The sequence below is a fragment of the Lycium barbarum genome, chromosome 8 (genome assembly GCF_019175385.1).
Source record: "Lycium barbarum isolate Lr01 chromosome 8, ASM1917538v2, whole genome shotgun sequence".
In the NCBI taxonomy this organism is placed as follows: domain Eukaryota; kingdom Viridiplantae; phylum Streptophyta; class Magnoliopsida; order Solanales; family Solanaceae; genus Lycium; species Lycium barbarum.
In genome coordinates, this window is record NC_083344.1 from 124,407,271 (window position 1) to 124,429,808 (window position 22,538).

Below are 22,538 nucleotides of genomic sequence, written 5' to 3' on the forward strand. Positions count from 1 at the left end.
CATAGAAGAATTAAATGTGTCCATCATCCAACGTTACTCAATTTTTTTTTTAAAAAAACAGGAAGTATTGCCTTTTCGTTTTTGTACCAAAACGATGAAAGATCAGATTAGTCAAGTGAACTAATAGTGTTGAAAAAAAGAAAAAACAACTAATAGGGACAAACATTAATTGTGACCTTCAAATTTTCTGGTTATCTCCAACTTGAGAGCGAAATTGTTCGGGAGAAATATATCAGTAAGAAAAAAATACTAAAGTATTATTCTATCCGTAATTATATTATTTTCTGGGAACATATATCCCCGGAAAAATATATGTTCGAGACAGAAAATAAGAGATCGGCAAAATGTGTTGTTCTTCCGTGCAATTTTTTTATTAAAGGGAGAGTACTAATTTCACTCTATGAGAATTTTCCATCACCTATTCTTTATTAATGCAGCAAAACAAATTCCTAGAGTCTCCGGTCATTACACTTAAAATACATCTTAAATGCAGTTTGATGGGTAAACAAGTTATACACAATGATCAAACAAGTTATACATGAATTTTAAAATAAGGGATTAAACGGGGATTATAATGATCTGTGCATTTGTGAAGTTTTAGATTAATAAGTGATTAATTATATGTATTCTTTGCCAATTTCCTTCTACTTTTTAGGTGTTTTTGGTCCTGTCATTTAGTTTCTCATTCTTTTTAAGTTTTTACATGAATCTGATACTAGTTATGAAAGTAAATATTTGATATGTCATAACTGATATCAATTAACGTTATCATATATATATGTATTCATTTTTAAACTGCCTATTTATATATATATTTTTTTAAAATTAATTCGAACTGAGCTGGGCCAGTGACCTAGAACCCTGGCCTGTTGGTGAGCCGGGCTACCAATCTATATGGCATGTCCGGCCCAGCCCCCTAAATTGTTCCACTAGCCCAGCCCACTATCCCTCTTACGGGGTTCATTCCGGGCCGGTTATGAGCCGAGTTAGGTGGGCCAGGCCAGCATTGACTTGTTTAGTTGGAAGTGAAGATTTTTTGTATCAAACCTTTTTTACTTCCTAGCTTATCTTTTACCACATGTTTCTCATATGAGAGATCTTCGTCAATTTACTACAGGACTTATATTAGGATTAAGATAACTACTACCTAAAGAAGTCGTAGATATAATAATTAGAAAGATATTTGGGAGTATGATATAAGAGATTGGGCTCTAGAAAGATAAGAAAATAAGAGCTTAATCCAGGGAAGAAATTATGCATTAACTTTCAGCATATTTACTATTAGTGAATTTTCTCGCGCTTCGTGCGATTGTAAAACATTTTATTAAATTCATAAAATATTTTACTAAATATTTGATATTATGAATAACCATAAATTAGTTTACATATACATTTTGTTCTTTCCGTTCTCCTCATAAATAATTGTATAGTTCGATGTGTTCAAATATTTTTCTTAACAAAAACTATTTTGAGATCTTTTTTCTTTCCAAATGTATATACCATTATTCTTTTTTCTTTCCAAAAGAAATTACAAAAATATTATTTATATCTTTTTACATAAGTTTTGAAACGTAACTCTATCTCTATTTATGAATATTATATTTTAATTTCTCACACAATTTACTCTTTGATTTTTCAGTGGTAAAAGTAGATAAATATTTAAAATTTTCCTATATATAGAAGAGCCCTAAAAGCAGCTGGAGGTCGTTATGCCAGCTTGCTGAAATAGGGCTATTGTTGGAATTCCACAGTTTCAGTGCTTTAAAAGTATTATACCAGACAGCTGCATGAATGTACTTTTCGGCTGCTGAACAAGAAAACCAATTCACTTTACTTTAATTACATCTATGCCAGCCGAAATGTTGTAATACCTGTGGGCCCCATTGAGAATACATTTTCTAACCTCTCTCTGCATTTGTTAGTTGTTGGTACTTGGGTTTTCTCTTACCTTGTACGTGGGTCCAACCGATAGCCATTTCAAATGCACGTTTAGGTAAATATTATTTCAGTCTTGATTTATTAAAACAGCTAATATGTGATAAATTTAATTATCTCAATGCGAATCTGCTACTTTAATTATGTCTTCACTTCCTTAAAAATGTTTGCGTGCTAACCTTACTGACTAAATGTGGAGTTGTGTATTTTTTGTTGGTTTGGCAACTGAAATATTATTTCCTTTCCCAAAAATTTACATGAAAAGAGAAGAATATTTCAATTGTAACGAAAGGAAGAAAAGAAGATTAATTATCTGATATGAATGTGCTGCCAGTATTATCCATTTTATAAGGATGGAGTACTGAAATATTCCTCCGATTTTAATATTATGCATATTAACATACTTAGTAGGCGTTTGGGCCATCAATTTTCAAATCATGGTTTGAAACCAGCATTTAAACGTGCATTTTCAGTCATGGTTTAAAACCCCAAATCATCCAAAAAGCATGGTTTGGGATTTGAAACTATGATTTCAGTTTTTTTAAATATAAAATTTAACCCATAAGTTTATATTTTGTAAAAAAAGACCCTTAAGTTGATAAATATTTTTAACAATTACCCCATCAATCATTCACCAATCTCAGTAACTTCCGCCAACCTTTATTTATGTGGGAAGATTATCTTAAAGAGTAGTTACATTACTATTCATGTTAATTTTTTTTTTTTTATGGCAAAATACATCAAAACACCCCTAAACTATACCCCAAAAATCATTTTCACACTTAAACTATCCCGGTGACTCATTACACACCTAATATATGAAAAAGTGATATTTTTTACTCCCTCATATAATATGACCAGTTGCACTAGGGGAGAGTGTACACACTCTCTCCCCACATCAGCTCCACGTCAGTCCATATCAGCGCCATGTATTTTTAATTTTATATTTTTTTCCTTTCCCTTCCTCCCCCACCCTCCCTTTCTTCTTTATCCCTACTCCCTTTCTTTTTCACATTTTCAGCTCAAATATGAAATTCATGCTAAAAAAACAAGTTCAACTGAGAGTGTAAACAACTTAAGAACGAGAACCCATAATCAAAAAAACATATCATACAAACATTCAAGCCGCTGATAAGGTTATCAAAGTTGTAGAATGATTAGAATCACGAATGCACATTTGGGAGATAAAAAAAAAAATCAGTATCATGAACAAGATAGAATGAGATTTGACATAAACCCATTAAAAAGAAACAATCAAATTAATGTGTGTCTTAGAGCATGAAAAGAAAAAGTGAAATTTTGACAAAATTAAAGATTAGAAGAATACCAAGATGAAGAGGAACAAGAAAAAAATTGGAACGAGAATGAGGCAGCAGCAGAAGAGAAAAAGAAAAAAAAAATCGTTTGGCTGCTGGCTGTTTGTGCAGAGCTGCTGTTCTTTTGTCCCTTTTTGTGCGTTTTTGTATGCTTGGTGTCGAGCAGTGGGCGAGAGATCGGGGAGTTGGGCAAGAGCTCCGCCAACCGTGAAGGCGGAGGAGAATGGAGGTGGGAGCGGGCGAGGGTGGTGGTGGTGAAATGAAGAAAAAGGGTTTGGGGGGTGGGGTAGGGCGGCGTGATGGTGGAGGAGACGGGAGGATAGGGTGGCATGAAGGTGGAGGAGACGGGAGGGTGGGGTGGCAGTGGCGTGAAGTTGGAAGAGAAGGGGGTGGGGTGCGGTGCGTGGATGGGGGCGCGGTTGTGGTGGAGGAATAATTTTTTTATTATTTAAAAATTATTTTTTATAATAAATTTTAAAAAAATTGATCTCACTTTCCTATTATTTAAATATAATTCTTTTTTATGTCACATCAGCTTTGGAGGGATAAAAAATATCACTTTTTTATATATTATGTGTGTAATAGATCGCAGGATAGTTTAAGTGTGAAAATGACTTTTGGGGTATAGTTTAGGGGTATTTTGATGTATTTTGTTTTTTTTTATTGAAGTAAAGTTTGATTAATTGATGTTGCATTTTTTTAGAAAAGCCTTCTAGCGGTGTACTAATTTTGCTATAAACTATGATTTGCTCATTTGGTAAGATTGTATAAGAATTGAGAATGTTTTGATATTTTTCACAATTTGTGAAATTTTTATGTCTATAAGAGAAAATACAACTTATAAACCATCAAATTGTATGTCCAAACATGATTTAAAACCATGTTCAAACGGGGCCTTAATGTTGATATACAATTATTGTGACTATCATAAATAGAAATAAATTTAGAAATAAATATTTATCTCAATTTGAAGATAAAATATAAAAATTTATATTTAGAGATTTTAAAATTAATTATGTCTTTTTTAAGAGATTTTTTTTGCAGATAAAATTTTAGAAATAACTCGCAAAAAATCTGAAAAGATTATTTTATTCTATTCAATTTGTAAATGATCATGGAAGACCATCTCCTCCAAAACCCGAATTAACTTTTTGTCTGGAAAAAAAAACGTTAAACTGATTTAAAGATGAGCTTTAAATAAGAAAAAAAATTAAGTTTTTATATAAATTATCTTGTAAAACTATAAGCACACACAATGTTGGGCCGTGCACAACACGGACTTCATTATATATCTTCCTGGTCATCATGCCAGCTTGTCGACCAGAGGGCACTTTGGTAATTTCAGTTGAATTGCTTAATTGGTCCAAGTAAATAGATCATTGTGCCTGCTATCAGCTTTTGGCTGCTCAGACGTTTTTGCCCATGGTCAAGCGTATCCTTTTTTTGGGCCCAGTAGGACGTTTTTGTAATTGCATTAAAAGGGAACAATTCCATTGGATGAAAAAGAGCTGCACTGTAGCTGAAGACGAAAGTTTGAAAGTGTTGACCTATTTACTCCTGTGCTTATGTCATCAAAAAATATCACCGATTCACCTTATTTCTGTTGGATCGATTTATTTTATCTAATGACATTTTTGAGTAATTGTGCACTATTCATTATTCAGTTTTAAAAAAACTGCTGATTAGTTTGCTTTTTGCACGTCTAATACTCTAAGGCCAAGTGGTTTCTGAAATGACTCCACTCACACTGCATGTCACTAACGTTGAAAAAATTAACCATTAAGAGCCCATTTGAATTGACTTATAAGTTGCTTATAAATTGTTTTCAGTTTTTTTGAGTGTTTAGCTAGCCAGGTTAAAGTCATTTTATGCTTAAAATAAGCTCAAAAAAATAATTGGGCCCATTTGACTTAGCTTATCTAAAGCAACTTATAAGTTGAAAACAGCTTATAAGTAAAAAAAAAATAAGTTAGACTACCCCAACTTATTTTTTTTAACTTATAAGCTGCAAACAACTTATAAGCATAAGCCCATCCAAACAGGCTCTAACACTCAAAAGCTCATTAGTGCAGCACACTCAAAAGCTCATTAGTGCAGCACTTCAAGTTCAAAGCACAACTTCTTAACATTATTATTAAGGATTCAATTGGTCAAAATTAGGAGAAATAATTCCATGATAAAATTCTGCTTAAAATAATCAACGTTCCATTGGAAAGATTAGAAAAGAGCGCACAAGTAGTGCGTCGTTTAACCCATTTCTTGCAATATGACAACACATTTAAGTTTTTTTTTTTTTTTTAACCCGCACCAACTTTAAACTATAAGTTTAACAGTTACATTTTACAATCCCTAATGTAATTTCTAATGTTAAATGATAAATATACAAATGAAATTCCATATCCATATGAAATATTAGTGCAAATGATTTTGTTATGATTTATTAAAATTTTAGGTATTATAAAATGCAGCGTTGAACCTCCAGCTAAATGAGATTGACAAAACTTAGAGACCAAACTTCTAATGAATTTATTATTTAAAAAAGGAAAAAAAACAGCAAAACATAGAAATTCTAAAACTCCACTTTTGAAAAATTCTTCCTCTTATGTGATTTGTAAATCCGGAGATTTATGGCTAAATTACATTGAGCCAGCCATTAATAGGTATATATAATTAAAAATGGCCAAAATAACACGCACAACAAAAAAACTTAACAATGCGAAGCAGAAGAGATAAAGGTTCTAGCTTAAGAAAATAATAATTACTAAAAGTTAACAGAAAAGAATTAAAATGTTGGGCCCGTGTTAGCGGGGGCGAATTTGTGTGTAAATTTTGGGTCATGTGAATACATGATCACTCGACTAATCTCGATATATTATGTGTATAATTCTGAAAATATACCTAATATTAACTAAATGAAAACATGGTTATAATAGGCTGAGTGGAGCACTAGTCAAAGGTTATCTTTATTTTCTCAAGGTCACAGGTTCAATCCCCAGCTTGGATAGCGTTTTTTATTTTTACTAAAGCTACCTTTTTACCTTCCTTTTTATACTATTACTCAAGTAAAAAAGGTATTTTTACTTCATACTGCATCATATAATTTTCTTTTCTTTATTTCTAATTATATCAAGTCCCATTTTTTTTTTTTAAAAAAAAAAATGAAAAAAAAAAATGGTGAACCCCATAAATTTATATCTTATTTTAAAGCAATGGTGAACTCATCCTCGTGAAATCGTGAATTTGCCTCCTTAAAAGAAAGGAATTTGTACTTCTGTAACCTTCTCATATTTTACCATGTCACAACAAGAAAAATAAATTAAAAATTGAAAAAGACATACAAAGGCTACTTTGACTTTGTTTTCCAAACAGTCTTCCACTCTGTAGGATATTGGACCTACATGAAAAAGATTAGAGAAATTAGAAAATGAAAAATTAATTATGTTATCAATTTATAATTAAAACAGAGAAATTTAATTTGTACAAGTTATGTTCTTGAGATAGCCCTTATGTGTGATAAAAATAGATGGCGTCCGTCCACTAAAAACCAGATAAAACAGAAAGGAAGCACCACTTGTTGTAGCTAACGCTTTCTTCAATCACACATCTTCTCTTTCAATTCTGCAATATAAAAAAGGGTTTGTTTTTGTTTTCCAGAGACAGGAAAAGAAGTGAATAGATATAGAAATTTAAGGACAATTGGATGGGTGGAGGAACGGCAGCGCTACAGAAAGATGTGCCATGGAGAGCTGTATCTGGTGGTGCAAGACCAATACCCAAGATTCATTATTCACCTATTCTTCGTATTCCTCAAAACCCTCACTCAGATTATGCTCTTTCCATCATGAAGGTTTATTTCTTTTTTTGGGCAGTCTTTCAAGAATCATATATTTGTTTCTGTTTTATTGGTCCTGCTAGGAAAAAGATGACCAAGAAAAGATTGGAGTGCATATTAGGCTTTATAGGCGTTCATTGTTTTGGTGAGGTGTTAGGTTATAGTTTTTCCCTTTCTGCAAGTTATACGGTTCTTTAATTTGTACTATGGCACTTTATACTTAGGGTGTGTTTGGTACCAAGGAAAATCTTTTCTTGGAAAACAAGTAGGCAAAAAGATATTATCTCAAGTGCATTTATATGTAATCTAGCAAAATACTATGTGGTGGGATGGGGTGGGTGGGGGGGGGGGAATGGTCAAGGGGTTGGGGAGGAGATAATGAACTTGGAATATCACTTATCGAACTTGTTTTCCCTACTTCCATTAGAAAGTCATTTTTAAGGAACTTGTTTTCCAAGAAAATATGTTTTCCGAAACATTCTGTCCAATCAAACATGGGAAAATTGGAAACATTTTATCAAACACGCCCTTAGAGTTGCTGCAGTAGTATTCCGTTTTTCTTTTTATTGGGGATGATGAGTGGCTATGGAATTCACTTCAAAAGATGTAATCTTTGTGGTCTTTTTTGGATGGGAATTGCAGCATCCAGATCCAATTGGAAGCGGATTGGGGACGGAGGCTATAGTAGAAGCAGCAGGGCCTGATTGCGTTGTTCCTGGACAGAATCCACCTATCAAACTTCTCGGGTTAAAGGTGCTTCTATCTGACTTGCTCTTTTTATCTTATCTGTAGTGCGTTTTAGATGACAATGACAAGTTTTCAAAGATTAGATTTTTCTTACTATTAGAGCCTAAAATGTTTTACTTCTCTTCCAGAACTATGACTGTATTGGATAATGTGATAGAATTAATACTCTTAAGATGGTAAATTCTGTGATGCACTTCTTAGCTTGTTATCGTGAGAATATAAACAGAATTGTGAATGAATGAGAGGACTGGTGATTTGTTTAACTTAAGCTTGCTGCGGCTGTTATCTAGTTATTTGTAATTTTATATAGCTTAGCTTGTAGGGAAAAGGTAATTAGAAGTTGACTATGCTCACTATGAGCTTATGGGGGTCTCTTCAATTTAATCTCCAAGTGTTAATTTGGAAAAAAGAAAAAAGGAAGACAAAAAAAAATCTGCTTTTGGTGGTGCTTCTTTTTTTTAGATTAATGTAGGTTCATCAAAGTTCAAGCATTCCTAAGCTGCAGTCTGATGGTTGCATATTATTAATGATAGAACTGCTATGCAGAGGGGATTTAAGTTTGGGATACTGAAATCTTCTTAGCATTTTGAAATTCTACCGGTTGTCTTTGTAAGGTATAATAAAGATTGGATTGTTGCTCGGCTTGAAACAATGTTGCTCGGCTTGAAACAATCTTGCACTTTTAGGGAAAGTGAGGGGATGATGTTGCAAATCAGTACATGTAAAGAAGGAAATCAATTCCTTTTCTGTTACATGTTTGGTGATAGTTGGCTTTATGTGCTAAATATGTTTTATCCCTTACTTTTTGGATTTTCTTTTGAGCCTCTTCATTTAATTCCTAACATTCAGTTCTTACACTCCCTATTTTTAATATTTATTCAGGTATGGCCCATTGAAGTCGACTTGAAATTTATGAAACCTGTTGGGCGAGAACTAAAGTCCGTTGGGAAGGTAAATTCTTACTCCGTCTAGTTTAGTGTTCCAATTATCTAAAAAAGAGCCGGCTTTCTGGATGTAGATGATGATATCTATACAAATGGATCTTATATATATATCGCAGAATGAATTACCACATGGGTGGATATATATATGAATCCAAATCTGCCTAATCACTCATGTTATGATCTTCTACATACTGGGTCTTCCCGTTTCGTTGCATGATTTCTTCTTCATATAGGTAAATATAGGATCTCTTATTCAAAAAAAAAAAAAAAGGTAGATATAGAATCTATGGGGAAATTACTTAGAAGTACATTTTGTGCTACAACCCTTACTATCTGATAGAAAAGGATCCTGCTCTTAAGGCAAATCTAGTAGCTGGTTTAGATCTTATGAAAGCAAACTAATTTCATCAGTTTATTGATTTATTGCCTCTAAAGCAAGTTGTACATTCCTTTCACATAACCTTGCATAAGCAGATACTGCCTTGTCTCAAAAGTCAAAACTGATTTAGTTTTATAAAATATATTACCTCCAAAAGTTATCACATCTTTTGAACTTCAATGTAATAGCTTATGATTTCTGTGGAATATGGATAGCAAATTACTAGCTCCTCGAAACTGCTGGATGATAGAATGCTTTCCATGGTATATTCTCTCTGTGGGACTCGAGATTGGTATTTTTAAAGAGACTTATTAATAGAATGGCTAGGTGGACAAAAATAATATGTTGATCTCTGAAGAAGGTGGAGCTGATAGTTCCATTTCCTGTTACATTTGCAAACTATAATCAAAGTAATGAATGTAGTTATTATAAATGCATTCATAAAAAAGGATTTGGCTAATTAACAAATAGGTTGATGGTGATCTTCCCTTTCTTCTTGCTAGTATAAATTTCTCAATTAGACAAAAGTATAATCAAGAATGTGAAAATAGACCATCTGTTACAAAGATGCACATTTGTAGCTGGATTCTTGCATAGAACTGTGGGTACATAAGTACAAGTGTCATTTTACCTTTTTGACACTTCGCTATTGTTTTTGTGCTTGCAGTTCATGGATTCTGCAGTTGATCTTATGAACAAATCTTTCATTGATCGCTAATACTTTCCGTTGGAGTGGCTGAAGTTTCACCATTTGTTATACCAACTACTTTGAGGCTTGTCAAAAACTAGTGAAGCGGGTTATAGAGATCATCGGTCACTACAGCTGTTCCTTATTTAAGGAGGTCCTATTTGTACTTTATCAAACTTGAAATTTATTGTACATGTGACAGCTACATGGAGTTGTGGCTTTTTGATAAAGTTAATTACGCCTCAAGTTATATGGTATGGAACTTTTTATGGTGATGTCATTATCCTTTGCTATCTTGCAGACCATCAAACTTTTACTCTATTCAGTAACATCTCCCAAATGTCAGACTTTCATCACGGATAGTGATAGATGAATACACAATAACTTTTTCTTGCTTACCAGAAAAAATAAGAATAGACAATGAAGATTTACTAGTAGAATCACTTAAATTTGTCGTGTATTGACTGTCAAGTAAGGATGATAATAGCGATAGAGCGAATGTTATCTTGCCAAATCAATCTATGAAGCATGTCACTTTATTTGGCTAAAACAGCTAAAAAATACTCTTATATTTTTCGCTTTCGGCTAAGCTCACACGATTTTTCCCTTAAGGCCTCACTAAGAGTATTTGACATCTTATAAATAGCTTTTTTTCTTTTTTCTGTCTACTTTCTATGTGGGACTTTGTTCATAATACACCAGATATCCTTTTATACTATGCGTCAATTTTTCTGCATTGCTTTACATTGTGCTGGTAGGAGATAGCAGTGGAATAGTAGAGGAACTCACATGTGTGACGGAAAAAAAAGACAATAAAAAAGAAAGACAAGCAATTGAAACAGTGAGGTAATATAACCCTTCCAGTTTTTGAATGCTGGGGCCATATTTACAGGTCATGACAGTAGTGGTAAAATTCAACTTGTATTAGTGTTTCAATTCAATGAAAAAAGCTGTGAAGCACAATAAGATTTAGTTGCCCCCACAGGAGATGAATATATTGGATTTTGCTATGCACCAAAATCTCATGCTTATCTTGATTTTTCTATGTAAGCACACGCCTAATTAAAGTTATTATAGTTTATATTATAGTGTTGAATGGGCAAAAACTTTATGCCCACAGCGTAGTGTTAAAAAACTTGTGTAGCAGACAACCTTGGTGTACCGTACCAAAACTGGTGATGTAAAAATAGACATACAACCCCGCTCTTTATGTATATAAAATTCAAAAAATCCATTGCTGACCCAATGGTAGCCTTAAGACTTAAGAGGATGAATTTATCTAAGATGATGCTGGTATTCCATTATAAACTGATTTATTCCACTTATTTTTGCCAGGTAAGATATTCTGCTTACTCTTTTCTCTTTTTTTATCCATATACAATTAGCCAACTTGACATCTTATATAAGAAGGGTGACTCTCTTAGGTTGTGGCAACCATAAATATTCATTAACGGCTTCTAAATTAAACATGCAAGAAGAGGAACTGCGAAGAGGGCAATGGCTCGAAGAGGAAGATGAAAGACTGGCTATGATTGTAGCCATTTTAGGTGAACGTCGTTGGGATGCATTAGCAAAAGCTTCAGGTATAATAGCTATGCACAATGTTTAAACTTCACGAATCAGAGCTGAATTCAGAATCAAGAGTCAGTGGGCTCAGAATGCGTTAATCTTATTATATGTATACACTTTAAATGTTTTTAACATACGTACGCATATACATAGTTCAAGTTTAGTCCACAAAATCCGCCCTTGTTCCCTCTATTCATACTGAGATGAAACATCAAATAACCCTGTTTAAATATGCTTCCACGCAGGGCTGAGGAGAAGTGGAAAAAGCTGCAGATTGCGATGGCTGAACTACCTCCGGCCAAATCTAAAGCACGGTCATATAACACGAGATGAAGAACGTTTGATAATTCGACTTCAGAAACAGTTGGGAAACAAGTAAGTAATTAACCTTATTGTCTTTTTGATAAGTTCTAAAGATGCTTTACAACAAAGTCTGCTATCCAAATGCCAAAAAACCTTTTCCTGTTTTCAGCCTAAGATTGTCCCACTTGCTTATAGTACTAAGGTTTTATTGACATCATATAGGTGGTCGAATATTGCTAAACAATTGCCTGGAAGAACTGACAATGAAATCAAGAACTATTGGAGAAGTCATCTGAGAAAGAAAGCACCAATTTACGAACAAGGTCTATTGCAAGACTCTGCTTGTTGATATAGATATAATTTTCACACTATCAATGTAATTGACATGTTGTTTTAGGTTGTCTGCTTTGTTTTTCAGACAACCAGTTCCACTTATATATGGACATTCTTTTAGATGACCAGACACCTTTGTTGCTCGGACTCTTCGAAAATGCCATTGGTGCATGTTGGATCCTCCAACATGAGTCCGGCAACACTTTTGGAGAATCCGAGCAGCATAGCCAAATAGTGTAATAATTTGTTCAAACAGTTAGTGTATATAAGTGAATGTCTGTTTCCTAACTGTGCTTTCTCTCACAAATGATTTGTTTCATTCTGACAGAATGCTCTGGAAATAATACAAGTACTTCAGAACAAAAATCATCAAGTGTTCCTTCATCCAACAGTGGTGACTCTTTTTCTGAAAAAGGTGATTGTTCCTCCGCTGATTCTTTGGCATACTCTTCAAATGAAGTGAAATTATTGGATTGGATTCCAAGTTGGTCATATGAACAAAGCAGAATGGAGCATCATATGTACTTTTGCAGCTCATACCATTGTTCTTGTTATTCCCCATGGACCTCTGAAGACAATAGCACTACATGGGACCATAGTTAAATCAATAGTAATGTTTAGTTTTTTTTTTTTCTTTCTGTAGAAATGCAAAGAATTTTGTTCTGGATATACGGCTTGAGTTGTACATTCTTATGGGGAAAAGGGACAAAAACAACATGATTATATATCCATTTTGGACATACTAGAAAAACAACATGATTATATATCCATTTTGGACATACTACTATCTCTTCCTTTAGCGTTGAGTTTGAGTTATGTGTACTAATAATCAAGTAAAATAACCTACAACAATAGGTAAGCCATATCGAAACTAAATCCTAAATTTCAGAGTGGCAAGTACTGCAAGATAAAGTCCAATTTAGGCGTTAGGCTTGAGAAATATCATCGTTCCCGGTTAGGGCAGATGATTTTTCCTTAAAGCATTGATGAACTAGCGCCTTCGTATGTATATCACCCGAATTTGTTGATTCATGGCGTCATATCCTTGAGAAGAAGAATATGGAACAGGGGAATGACTATGCCCATGCCTACAGCCAGATAGAGCAACCACACACAAAAAAAAAAGGTCCACCCTGTCTTTCTCTTAAAATTCAACTTAGTCTCGTAAATATCTTTCCCAATTCTGGTGTAAGGTGTATTGTCCGTCGTATCCTTTGCTAACTTCACCATGATCGATTAGGTGAAAGAGTTCTGTAAAGTTTGTTTTTTTCATACAGGCAACATGCTTGAAGCACCATGCACCAAGAATACTTTGTGGCAGTAGCCAACTTCGGCGTGTCTGCTTTTCAAAATAGATGCATATGCGAACACGTCCATCCCTCTTGGGCATGAAGATGAAATCAGGTCTGGCTTTCCTGTTATTATTCGGCAAAGTCAGTATCTTAGCCTGATATGATCATTTAAAAACAGAATGAGAACTTACTATAACCAGTTAAATTGCAGTAATAACAGAAACACTCTTTATACTGTCAATGTATATAACTCCATTCTTTAACTTTTACTTGTTTGCCATTAAATTAAACATGAAGAAGGATAAAGGAATGGAATAATGCCAGAGGACACTCAAAGGAGCAATGACGAGGACCAACAGCACTTTTCTACATCTATTAATGGACTTATCAGCTCTACCAGTTTGACTGAAATCATATGAGGACTCTATTCATAAAATTGAAAAAGAGAAGGCAACAATTACAGAAACTGATTCTTACAAGTCTATTTGCTTATTATCCCCAGAGAAGTTTATATTTAATGGTACTAACTACATGTTTTAGACAGTTGATTTACATTTCTCTCTTTATTTTTACAAATCATGTTTTTTAATGGAATGGCTTGCACAAACAAGTACTTCACTATCTTGAAAGTAAAATGTGGAAAACGTTAGACAAAAATTAAATCTACATTTTATTCGTGATAACTTGTTTTCTATCCCTCAAGCACTAAATGGAAGAAGAGGAATCAATCTCAAATCCAATATTCCTCGGTCCCACAATCAGTCCTTGGGATTGACCTCCAAATTCCGATAAAGATTGGACATTATTTTACAACTCCCAAATATGACTTGTATTTAGGCACCTAACATATACCGTAAAAGATGATATAATCGTAGTTTAGGTCACAAATTTCAAAAGTTTTTTTTTTTTTTTCTTAAATTTCGTGTCTCAAATCTCATTACTTAAATTGGGATGGAGACAGAATGATTATTTTACTCTAAAAGTAATTTGGAGAACCTCTACTTGTAAAGCCTTCAAAAGGCTCTTGGGCACCCATACCTTTGGTACGTTCCCACCAACATTACAAACCACTTAAATATACATTGGATGCCTTTATTCTATTATTTAGGTGCCCATTTTACTGATCTCGAATCTTATGCTCGTTTTAATACAATTTTTTCAATTCTAAATTTGCATGCATTTCACAATTCATAATCTTCCAGAGGTCATCAAGTCCGTTAAGTACAATCACCAACATTTAAAAATAATTTGCATCCGTCACGATATATATTCAATCTGTACTTGATTATCCATATACATTGAACTAATAATTTTCAATAGATGGGAGCCATATGCTTCTACCTTATTAGGTGATGATAGCAATGCTTACCCATATGCTTCAAATTCTAATTAAGATCATGATAATGCTGATAAATTAAACATCTATCTTTTAAAATCATTGGATCATGATCTTACATCAAATCCATCCTGCTAAAATTACTGACCATATAACTCCTCCATCAGCAAGCATTGTTAGTAATTGATAATTTAGCATTTTCAGTAAGCAGGTCACTGTAATTTGGGTCATGTATTCTTTTTGTTCAAAATGAAATTGTGTGTTTTCCAGTCAAATTCATTGACACAAATGATATTTTAGGAAAATAAGTAAAAGTTGAGTTATTTTGCGATTAGAAAAATAACTAGTTTGATGACTTTTGTTGTAACGATCAATACTATAAATTGAGTGATATTCAGTGTATTAACCCTGGATTTTAACTTCTAAACACTGACAATGTAAGAATTTTTTTTCAAAGTATTTGGTTATAATCTTTCATAAAAGTAGGATTAGTAAGCTAGAAAATATTATAGATCACCTGCTACAACATTGATTGTAGAATTTTTTTACATTATTATTATTATTATTATTAATTAGTGCATATGAATTAAATCCTATCCATAAAGTGCAAAATCAATTATGGATCATGTGTTATCCAAAAACAAGTTGGTTTTTTTTCTACTAAAATGAAATACTATTAGAAAAGATGTTGGTTCGTTAATGCGGAGTGTGACGAGCAACTTAAAAGAGCTGCATCCTTTATTGATCAGTTTACTTGGTCTTCTAATTAATTAGCCCTTTCTTATTAGGAATACTAGTTTCGTGTTGCATGCGTATATCATCAAGTTATGGAAACAATTTCGTTTTTTTCAAAGATATGTGTAAGGATACCCTGCATAATTTATTATATATGAATTCATTAAGAGTTTGTGCTCTTCCGAGCCGTTACATTAAATATCATGAAATTAATTTCAGTATTAAGATATTAAGAAAAAATAATATAAATATTTCTTAAATACTGTTATTACCATATTAAATCTTTGTCATGTGATCTCCAATTATTTAAAATAAGTGGGATTAGAAACTTGAAAAGTTTGCCAAGCGGCCGAAGTATAACCTGTATGGCCAAGCTTATTTTTCTCAAAAAGTGCTTATTTTTAAAAAGGGGAGGTGTTTGGGCAAGCTTTTGAGAGAAAATAAGTACTTTTGGGGAGTAGTATAAATAGTTTTTCAGAAGCTAAAAAAAGTAGTTTTTCTCCGGAAGTACTTTTTTGAAAAGTACTTTTAAGAAAAATACATTTAAAAGCACTTTTTAAAAGCTTGGTCAAACACTAATTGCTATTCAAAAGTGTTTTTTTAAATTAATTGGCCAAACACAAACTATTTTTCACCAAAAGTCCTTTTTTTAAAAACACTTTTCAAAATAAGCTGATTTTAGTCCGTAATAAGTATATTAGCTAGCAACTAGAAAATTTGGCAGATCACTTGCTACTGAAAGTGTCCAATAGGCGGGGTGGAACCACAATCTAAGTTACGAGTTCGGCAGAACTCAGTAATTTTACCGAATGAACAATTTTAGCTCAAATCCTATATGTATTTGTGTTAGAAATCATATAATATGTACAAATAATTTATTCAGAACCACTAAACAAAACAAATTGTGATTTTGAACCCTGCCTCTGCTAATAGTAATGTTTTATCATGTATTTTTCTAAATTTAAGCCTTTCACCTAGTGTCTCGGTCCTTGTGGTGATGGGATGTTAGGCTTGGACCCCTACTGCGTCAGTCCCACCAAACAAAACTACTAATGAGAGGCAGTGGCGGAGCCAGGATTTATGTCAAGGGGGTTCAAAAATATAAAGAAGCCATAAATGAAGAAGCTAAGGGGGTTCAACGTCTACTATATATACATAAAAAATAATTTTCACCTTATATATACAGTGTAATTTTTCGCCGAAGGGGGTTCGGATGAACCCCCTCGGCTCTATCTACATCCGCCACTGATGAGAGGAGGGCATAAAACCATACATCGGTTACAGTTAAAGAAAGAAAGGGCAAAAATTATCATCTTATGTTCAATTGAAAGTTGGAGTTTGAGTATCTAAATAGAATTTATGGAAAATGTTCAAATATGCTATCGAACTGTCAGAATAGGCTCAGTCATGCCACTCGTTAATAGCTGGGCTCAAAAATGTCACCATCGTTACCATTTAGGGTCATATATGCCATTACTCACTAGCAAAATTCTACTATTACCAGATTTGCCACATGGCATAATCTAAACCCTTCATTTTACGAGTGCATAAATGAGTCATTTCGTAGTTCAATGGTGTTGACACCCAATGTTGTCCTGCTTTTCTTTGCACTTCTTTGTCATTAATAATTTGGACGTATTATCTAATCTAGTTTTGTTATTAATTCAAAAATAGTACTTGATTAATATTCTATAGGTTAATTTTATTATAGTTAACTATATATTTTCTATGTAATATTATGTAGCGCTTTTGGTGGTGCTTCTTTTTGTTAGCTTAATGTAGGTTCATCAAAGTTCAAGCATTTCTAAGCTGCAGTCTGATGGTTGCATATTATTAATGATAGAACTGCTATGCAGAGGGGATTTAAGTTGGTGATACTGAAATCTTCTTAGCATTTTGAAATTCTACTAGTTGTCTTTGTAAGGTATAATAAAGATGGGATTGTTGCTCGGCTTGAAACAAGCTTGCACTTTTAGGGAAAGCGAATGATGATGTTGCAAATCAGTACATGTAAAGAAGGAAATCAATTCCTTTTCCGTTACAAGTTTATATTTTTTTGGTTGGGGGGTGGGGGGTTGGGTGGTGGGTTGTGGAGCTCACATGAAAGACACTTGTTGAATTTAGTAATGTAAATACTTATGATAGTTGGCTTTATGTGCTAAATATGTTTTATCCCTTACTTTTTGGATTTTTTTTTGAGCCTCTTCATTTAATTCCTAACGTTCAGTTCTAACACTCCCTATTTTTAATATTCATGCAGGTATGGCCCATTGAAGTCGACTTGAAATTTATGGAACCTGTTGGGCGAGAACTAAAGTCAGTTGGGAAGGTAAATTCTTACTTCGTCTGGTTTAGTGTTCCAATTATCAAAAAACGAACCGGCTTTCTGGATGTCGATGATGATATCTATACATATGGATCTTATATATATATATATATATATCGTAGAATGAATTATCACATGGGTGGATATATATATAGTGGCGGAGCCACACAATGCTGAGGGTGTTCATCCGAACCCCCTCGGCGGAAAAAAACATTATTTTTATAAGGTTAAAATTATTTTTTATGTATATATAGTAGATGTTGAACCCTCTTAGGCTTTTTGTATGTTTACTTTTTTATATTTTGAACCTTCTCGGCGAAAATCCTGGCTCCGCCACTATATATATATATATATATATATATATATATATATATATATATATATATATATATATATATATATATATATCCAAATCTGCCTAATCACTCATGTTATGATCTTCTACATACTAGGTCTTCCCGTTTCGTTGCATGATTTCTTCTTCATATAGGTAGATATAGGATCTCTTATTCAAAAAAAAAAAAAAAGGTAGATATAAGATCTATGGGGAAATTACTTAGAAGTACATTTTGTGCTACAGACCTTCCTATTTGATAGAAAAGGATCCCGCTATTAAGGCAAATCTAGTATCTGGTTTAGTTCTTGTGAAAGCAAACTAATTTCATCAGTTTATTGATTTATTGCCTCTAATGCAAGCTGTACATTCCTTTCACATAACCTTGCATAAGCAGATACTGCCTTGTCTCAAAACTGATTTAGCTTTATAAAATATATTACCTGCAAAAGTTGTCACATCTTTTGAACTTCAATGTAATAGCTTATGATTTCTGTGGAATATGGATAGCAAATTACTAGCTCCTCGAAGCTGTTGGATGATAGAATGCTTTCCATGCTTTTCAAAGAGAGTTATTAATAGAATGGCTAGGTGGACAAAAATAATATGTTGATCTCTGAAGAAGGTGGAGCTGATAGTTCCATTTCCTGTTACATTTGCAAACTATTATCAAAGTAATGAATGTAGTTATTATAAATGCATTCATAAAAAAGGATTTGGCTAATTAACAAATAGGTTGATGGTGATCTTCCCTTTCTTCTTGCTAGTATAAATTTCTCAATTAGACAAAAGTATAATCAAGAATGTGAAAATAGACCATCTGTTACAAAGATGCACATTTGTAGCTGGATTCTTGCATAGAACTGTGGTTACAAAAGTACAAGTGTCATTTTACCTTTTTGACACTTCGCTATTGTTTTTGTGCTTGCAGTTCATGGATTCTGCAGTTGATCTTATGAACAAATCTTTCATTGATCGCTAATACTTTCCGTTGGAGTGGCTGAAGTTCACCATTTGTTATACCAACTACTTTGAGGCTTGTCAAAAACTAGTGAAGTGGGTTATAGAGATCATCGGTTACTGCAACTGTTCCTTATTTAAGGAGGTCCTATTTGTACTTTATCAAACTTGAAATTTATTGTACATTTGACAACTACATGGAGTTGTGGCTTTTTGATAAAGTTAATTACATCTCAAGTTATATGGTATGGAACTTTTTATGGTGATGTCATTATCCTATGCTACCTTCTCATTGCAGACTATCAAACTTTTACTCTATTCAGTAACATCTCCCAAATGTCAGACTTCCATCACGTATAATGATATATGAATACACAATGACTTTTTCTTGCTTATAAGAAAAAATAAGAATACACAATGAAGATTTACTAGTAGAATCACTTAAATTTGTCATGTATTGACTGTCAAGTAAGGATGATAATAGTGATAGAGCGAATGTTATCTTGCCAAATCAATCTACGAAGCATGTCAGCTTTATTTGGCTAAACAGCCAAAGATACTCTTATATTGTCCTCGTTTGGCCAAGCTCACGTGATTTTCCCCATAAGGCTTCACTAAGAGTATCCGACATCTTATAAGTGGCTTTTTTTTTCCCTACTTTCTATGTGGGACTTTGTTCACAATACACCAGATATGCTTTTACACTATGCGTCAATCTATCTGCACTGCTTTACATTGTGCTGGTAGGAGATAGCAGCGGAATAATAGAGGAGCTCACATGTGTGACGAAAAAAAAAGAGAAAATAAAGACAAGCAATTGAAACAGTGAGGTAATATAACCCTTCCAGTTTTTGAAAGCTGGGGCCATATTTACAGGTCTTGCAATTGGCTAAGTGAATGGTTTTCGCAGTAGTGGTAAAATTCAACTTGTATTAGTGTCTCAATTCAATTAAAAATGCTGTGAAGCACAATAAGATTTAGTTGCCTCCACAGGAGATGCATATATTGGATTTTGCTATGCACCAAAACTTCATGCTTATCTTGATTTTTCTATGTAAGCACATGCCTAATTAAAGTTCTTTTATAGTTTATATTATTATGATGAATGAGACAATCTTTATGCCCAGTGTAGTGTTAAAGAACTTGTGTAGCAGACAACCTCGGTGATGTAAAAAGGAGATAGAACCCCACTCTTTATGTATATAAAATTCAAAAACCCATTGCTGACTCAATGGTAGCCTCAAGAGGATGAATTTATCTAAGATGATGCTAACATTCCATTATAAACTGATGGTTTCCACCATTTTTTCCAGGTAAGATCTTCTGCTTACTCTTTTTCTCTTTTTTATCCATATACAATTAGCCAACTTGGCGTCCTATATAAGAAGGGTGACTCTCTTAGGTTCTGGCAACCATAAATATTCACTAATGGCTTCTCAATTAACCATGCAAGAAGAGGAACTGCGAAGAGGGCAATGGCTCGAAGAGGAAGATGAAAGACTAGCTATGATTGTAGCCATTTTAGGTGAACGTCGTTGGGATGCATTAGCAAAAGCTTCAGGTATGATTAGCTATGCACAATGTTTAAACTTCACGAATCAGAGGTGAATTTAGAATCAAGAGTAAGTGGGCTCAGAATGCGTTAATCTTATTGTATTTATACACTTTAAATGTTTTTAACATAAATATGCATATATATAGAGTTCAAGTCGAGTCCACAAAATCCGCCCTTGTTCCCTCTATTCATACTGAGAAGAAACATCAAATAACCCTGTTTAAATATGCTCCACGCAGGGCTGAGGAGAAGTGGAAAAAGCTGCAGATTGCGATGGCTGAACTACCTCCGCCCAAATCTAAAGCATGGTCATATAACAAGAGATGACGAACGTTTGATAATTCGACTTCAGAAACATTTGGGAAACAAGTAAGTAATTAACCTTATTTTCATTTTGATAAGTTCTAAAGATGCTTTACAACAAAGTCTGCTATCCAAATGCCAAAAAACCTTTTCCTGTTTTCAGCCTAGGATTATCCCACTTGCTTATTGTACTAAAGTTTTATTGACATCATATAGGTGGTCGAAGATTGCTAAAAAATTGCCTGGAAGAACTGACAATGAAATCAAGAACTACTGGAGAAGTCATCTGAGAAAGAAAGCACTAATTTACGAACAAGGTCTATTGCATGACTCTGCTTGGTGATATAGATTTAATTTTCACACTATCAACGTAATTTGACATGTTGTTTTTCAGACAACCAGTTCCACTTATATATGGACAATTATACGTAGTTATCTTTTAGATGACCAGATACCTGTGTTGCTCGGACTCTTCCAAAATGCTATTGGTGTATGTTGGATCCTCCAAAAGTAGTGTATTTTTGGAGGATACGACATGAGTCTAGCAGCACTTTTGGAGAATCCGAGCAGCATAAGCAGATAATGTAATAATTTGTTCACACAGTCAGTGTTTATAAGTGAATGTCTGTTTCCTAACTGTGCCTTTTCTCACAAATGATTTGTTTCATTCTGACAGAATGCTCTGGAAATAATACGAGTAATTCAGAACAAAAATCATCAAATGTCCCTTCATCTAACAGTGGTGGCTCTTTTTCTGAAAAAGGTGATTGTTCCTCTGCTGATTCTTTGGCATACTCTTCAAATGAAGTGAAATTATTGGATTGGATTCCAAGTTGGTCATATGAACAAAGCAGAATGGAGCATCATATGTACTTTTGCAGCTCATACCAATGTTCTTGTTATTCTCCATGGACCTCTGAAGACAATACTAGCACTACATGGGACAATAGTTAAATCAATAGTAATGTTTAGTTTTTTTTTTTTTTTCTTTCTGTAGAAATGCAAAGAATCTTGATCTGTATATACAGCTTGAATTGTACATTCTTATGGGGGAAAAGGAGAAAAATATCCATTTTGGCCATACTACTATCTCTTCCTTTAGCTTTAAGTTATGTGTACTAATAATCAAGTAAAATAACCTACAACAATAGGTAAAAAGCCATATCGAAACTAAATCCTAAATTTCAGAGTGGCAAGTACTGCAAGAGAAAGTCCAATTTAGGCGTTAGGCTTGATAAAGATCATTGTTCCCGGTTAGGGCTGATGACTTTTTCTTTAAAGCATTGATGAACTAAGGCCTTTGTATGTATATCACCCGAATTTCTTGATTCATGGCGTCATATCCTGGAGAAGAGTAATAAGGAACAGGGGAATGACTACCTACAATAAAACACAGACTAATACGAGCCGAGAGGAATTTCTCTGATTAAAGAGATGAGCAAGGGTAAGAGTCACAATTGAGGAGGTGAAGTGTCTCTTTGGACTGAGATCTTCTACCCTGCCAATGCAATGCCCATGCCTACAGCCAGATAGAACAACCAAAAAAAAAAAAAAAAAAGATCCACTCTATCTTTCTCTTAAAATTCACCTTAGTCTCGTATTCTTTCCCAATTCTATTGTAAGGTGTATTATCCGTCGTATCCTTTGCTAA

General features: G+C 33.7%; 2 protein-coding genes across 4 annotated transcripts; both read left to right on the top strand.

The window, feature by feature from the left end:
- The first annotated feature begins 6,730 nt into the window (after positions 1-6,730).
- LOC132607131 (transcription factor MYB27-like) lies at positions 6,731-19,136 on the top strand. 3 transcript variants are annotated; one of them, XM_060320965.1, is made up of 8 exons: positions 7,071-7,098; positions 7,726-7,836; positions 8,713-8,781; positions 9,821-11,176; positions 11,266-11,424; positions 11,656-11,785; positions 11,936-12,036; positions 12,375-12,817. In XM_060320965.1, exons 5-8 carry the CDS (start codon positions 11,310-11,312, stop codon positions 12,647-12,649), a joined length of 621 nt encoding a protein of 206 aa, XP_060176948.1. In that variant the 5' UTR covers positions 7,071-7,098; positions 7,726-7,836; positions 8,713-8,781; positions 9,821-11,176; positions 11,266-11,309; the 3' UTR covers positions 12,650-12,817. The 3 variants fall into 3 exon arrangements, with proteins under 3 accessions (XP_060176950.1, XP_060176949.1, XP_060176948.1); XM_060320967.1 differs by lacking the exons at positions 8,713-8,781; positions 9,821-11,176; positions 11,266-11,424; ... (1 more) ...; positions 11,936-12,036; positions 12,375-12,817 and adding exons at positions 17,670-17,738; positions 19,001-19,136 and having other exon boundaries at positions 6,731-7,098; XM_060320966.1 differs by lacking the exons at positions 11,266-11,424; positions 11,656-11,785; positions 11,936-12,036; positions 12,375-12,817 and having other exon boundaries at positions 6,739-7,098; positions 9,821-10,121.
- A 1,339-nt stretch (positions 19,137-20,475) lies between these two features.
- On the top strand, positions 20,476-22,066 carry LOC132605414 (transcription factor MYB27-like). The gene is made up of 4 exons (XM_060318571.1): positions 20,476-20,590; positions 20,824-20,953; positions 21,104-21,204; positions 21,564-22,066. Exons 1-4 carry the CDS (start codon positions 20,476-20,478, stop codon positions 21,839-21,841), a joined length of 624 nt encoding a protein of 207 aa, XP_060174554.1. The 3' UTR covers positions 21,842-22,066.
- The last annotated feature ends 472 nt before the right edge of the window (positions 22,067-22,538 follow it).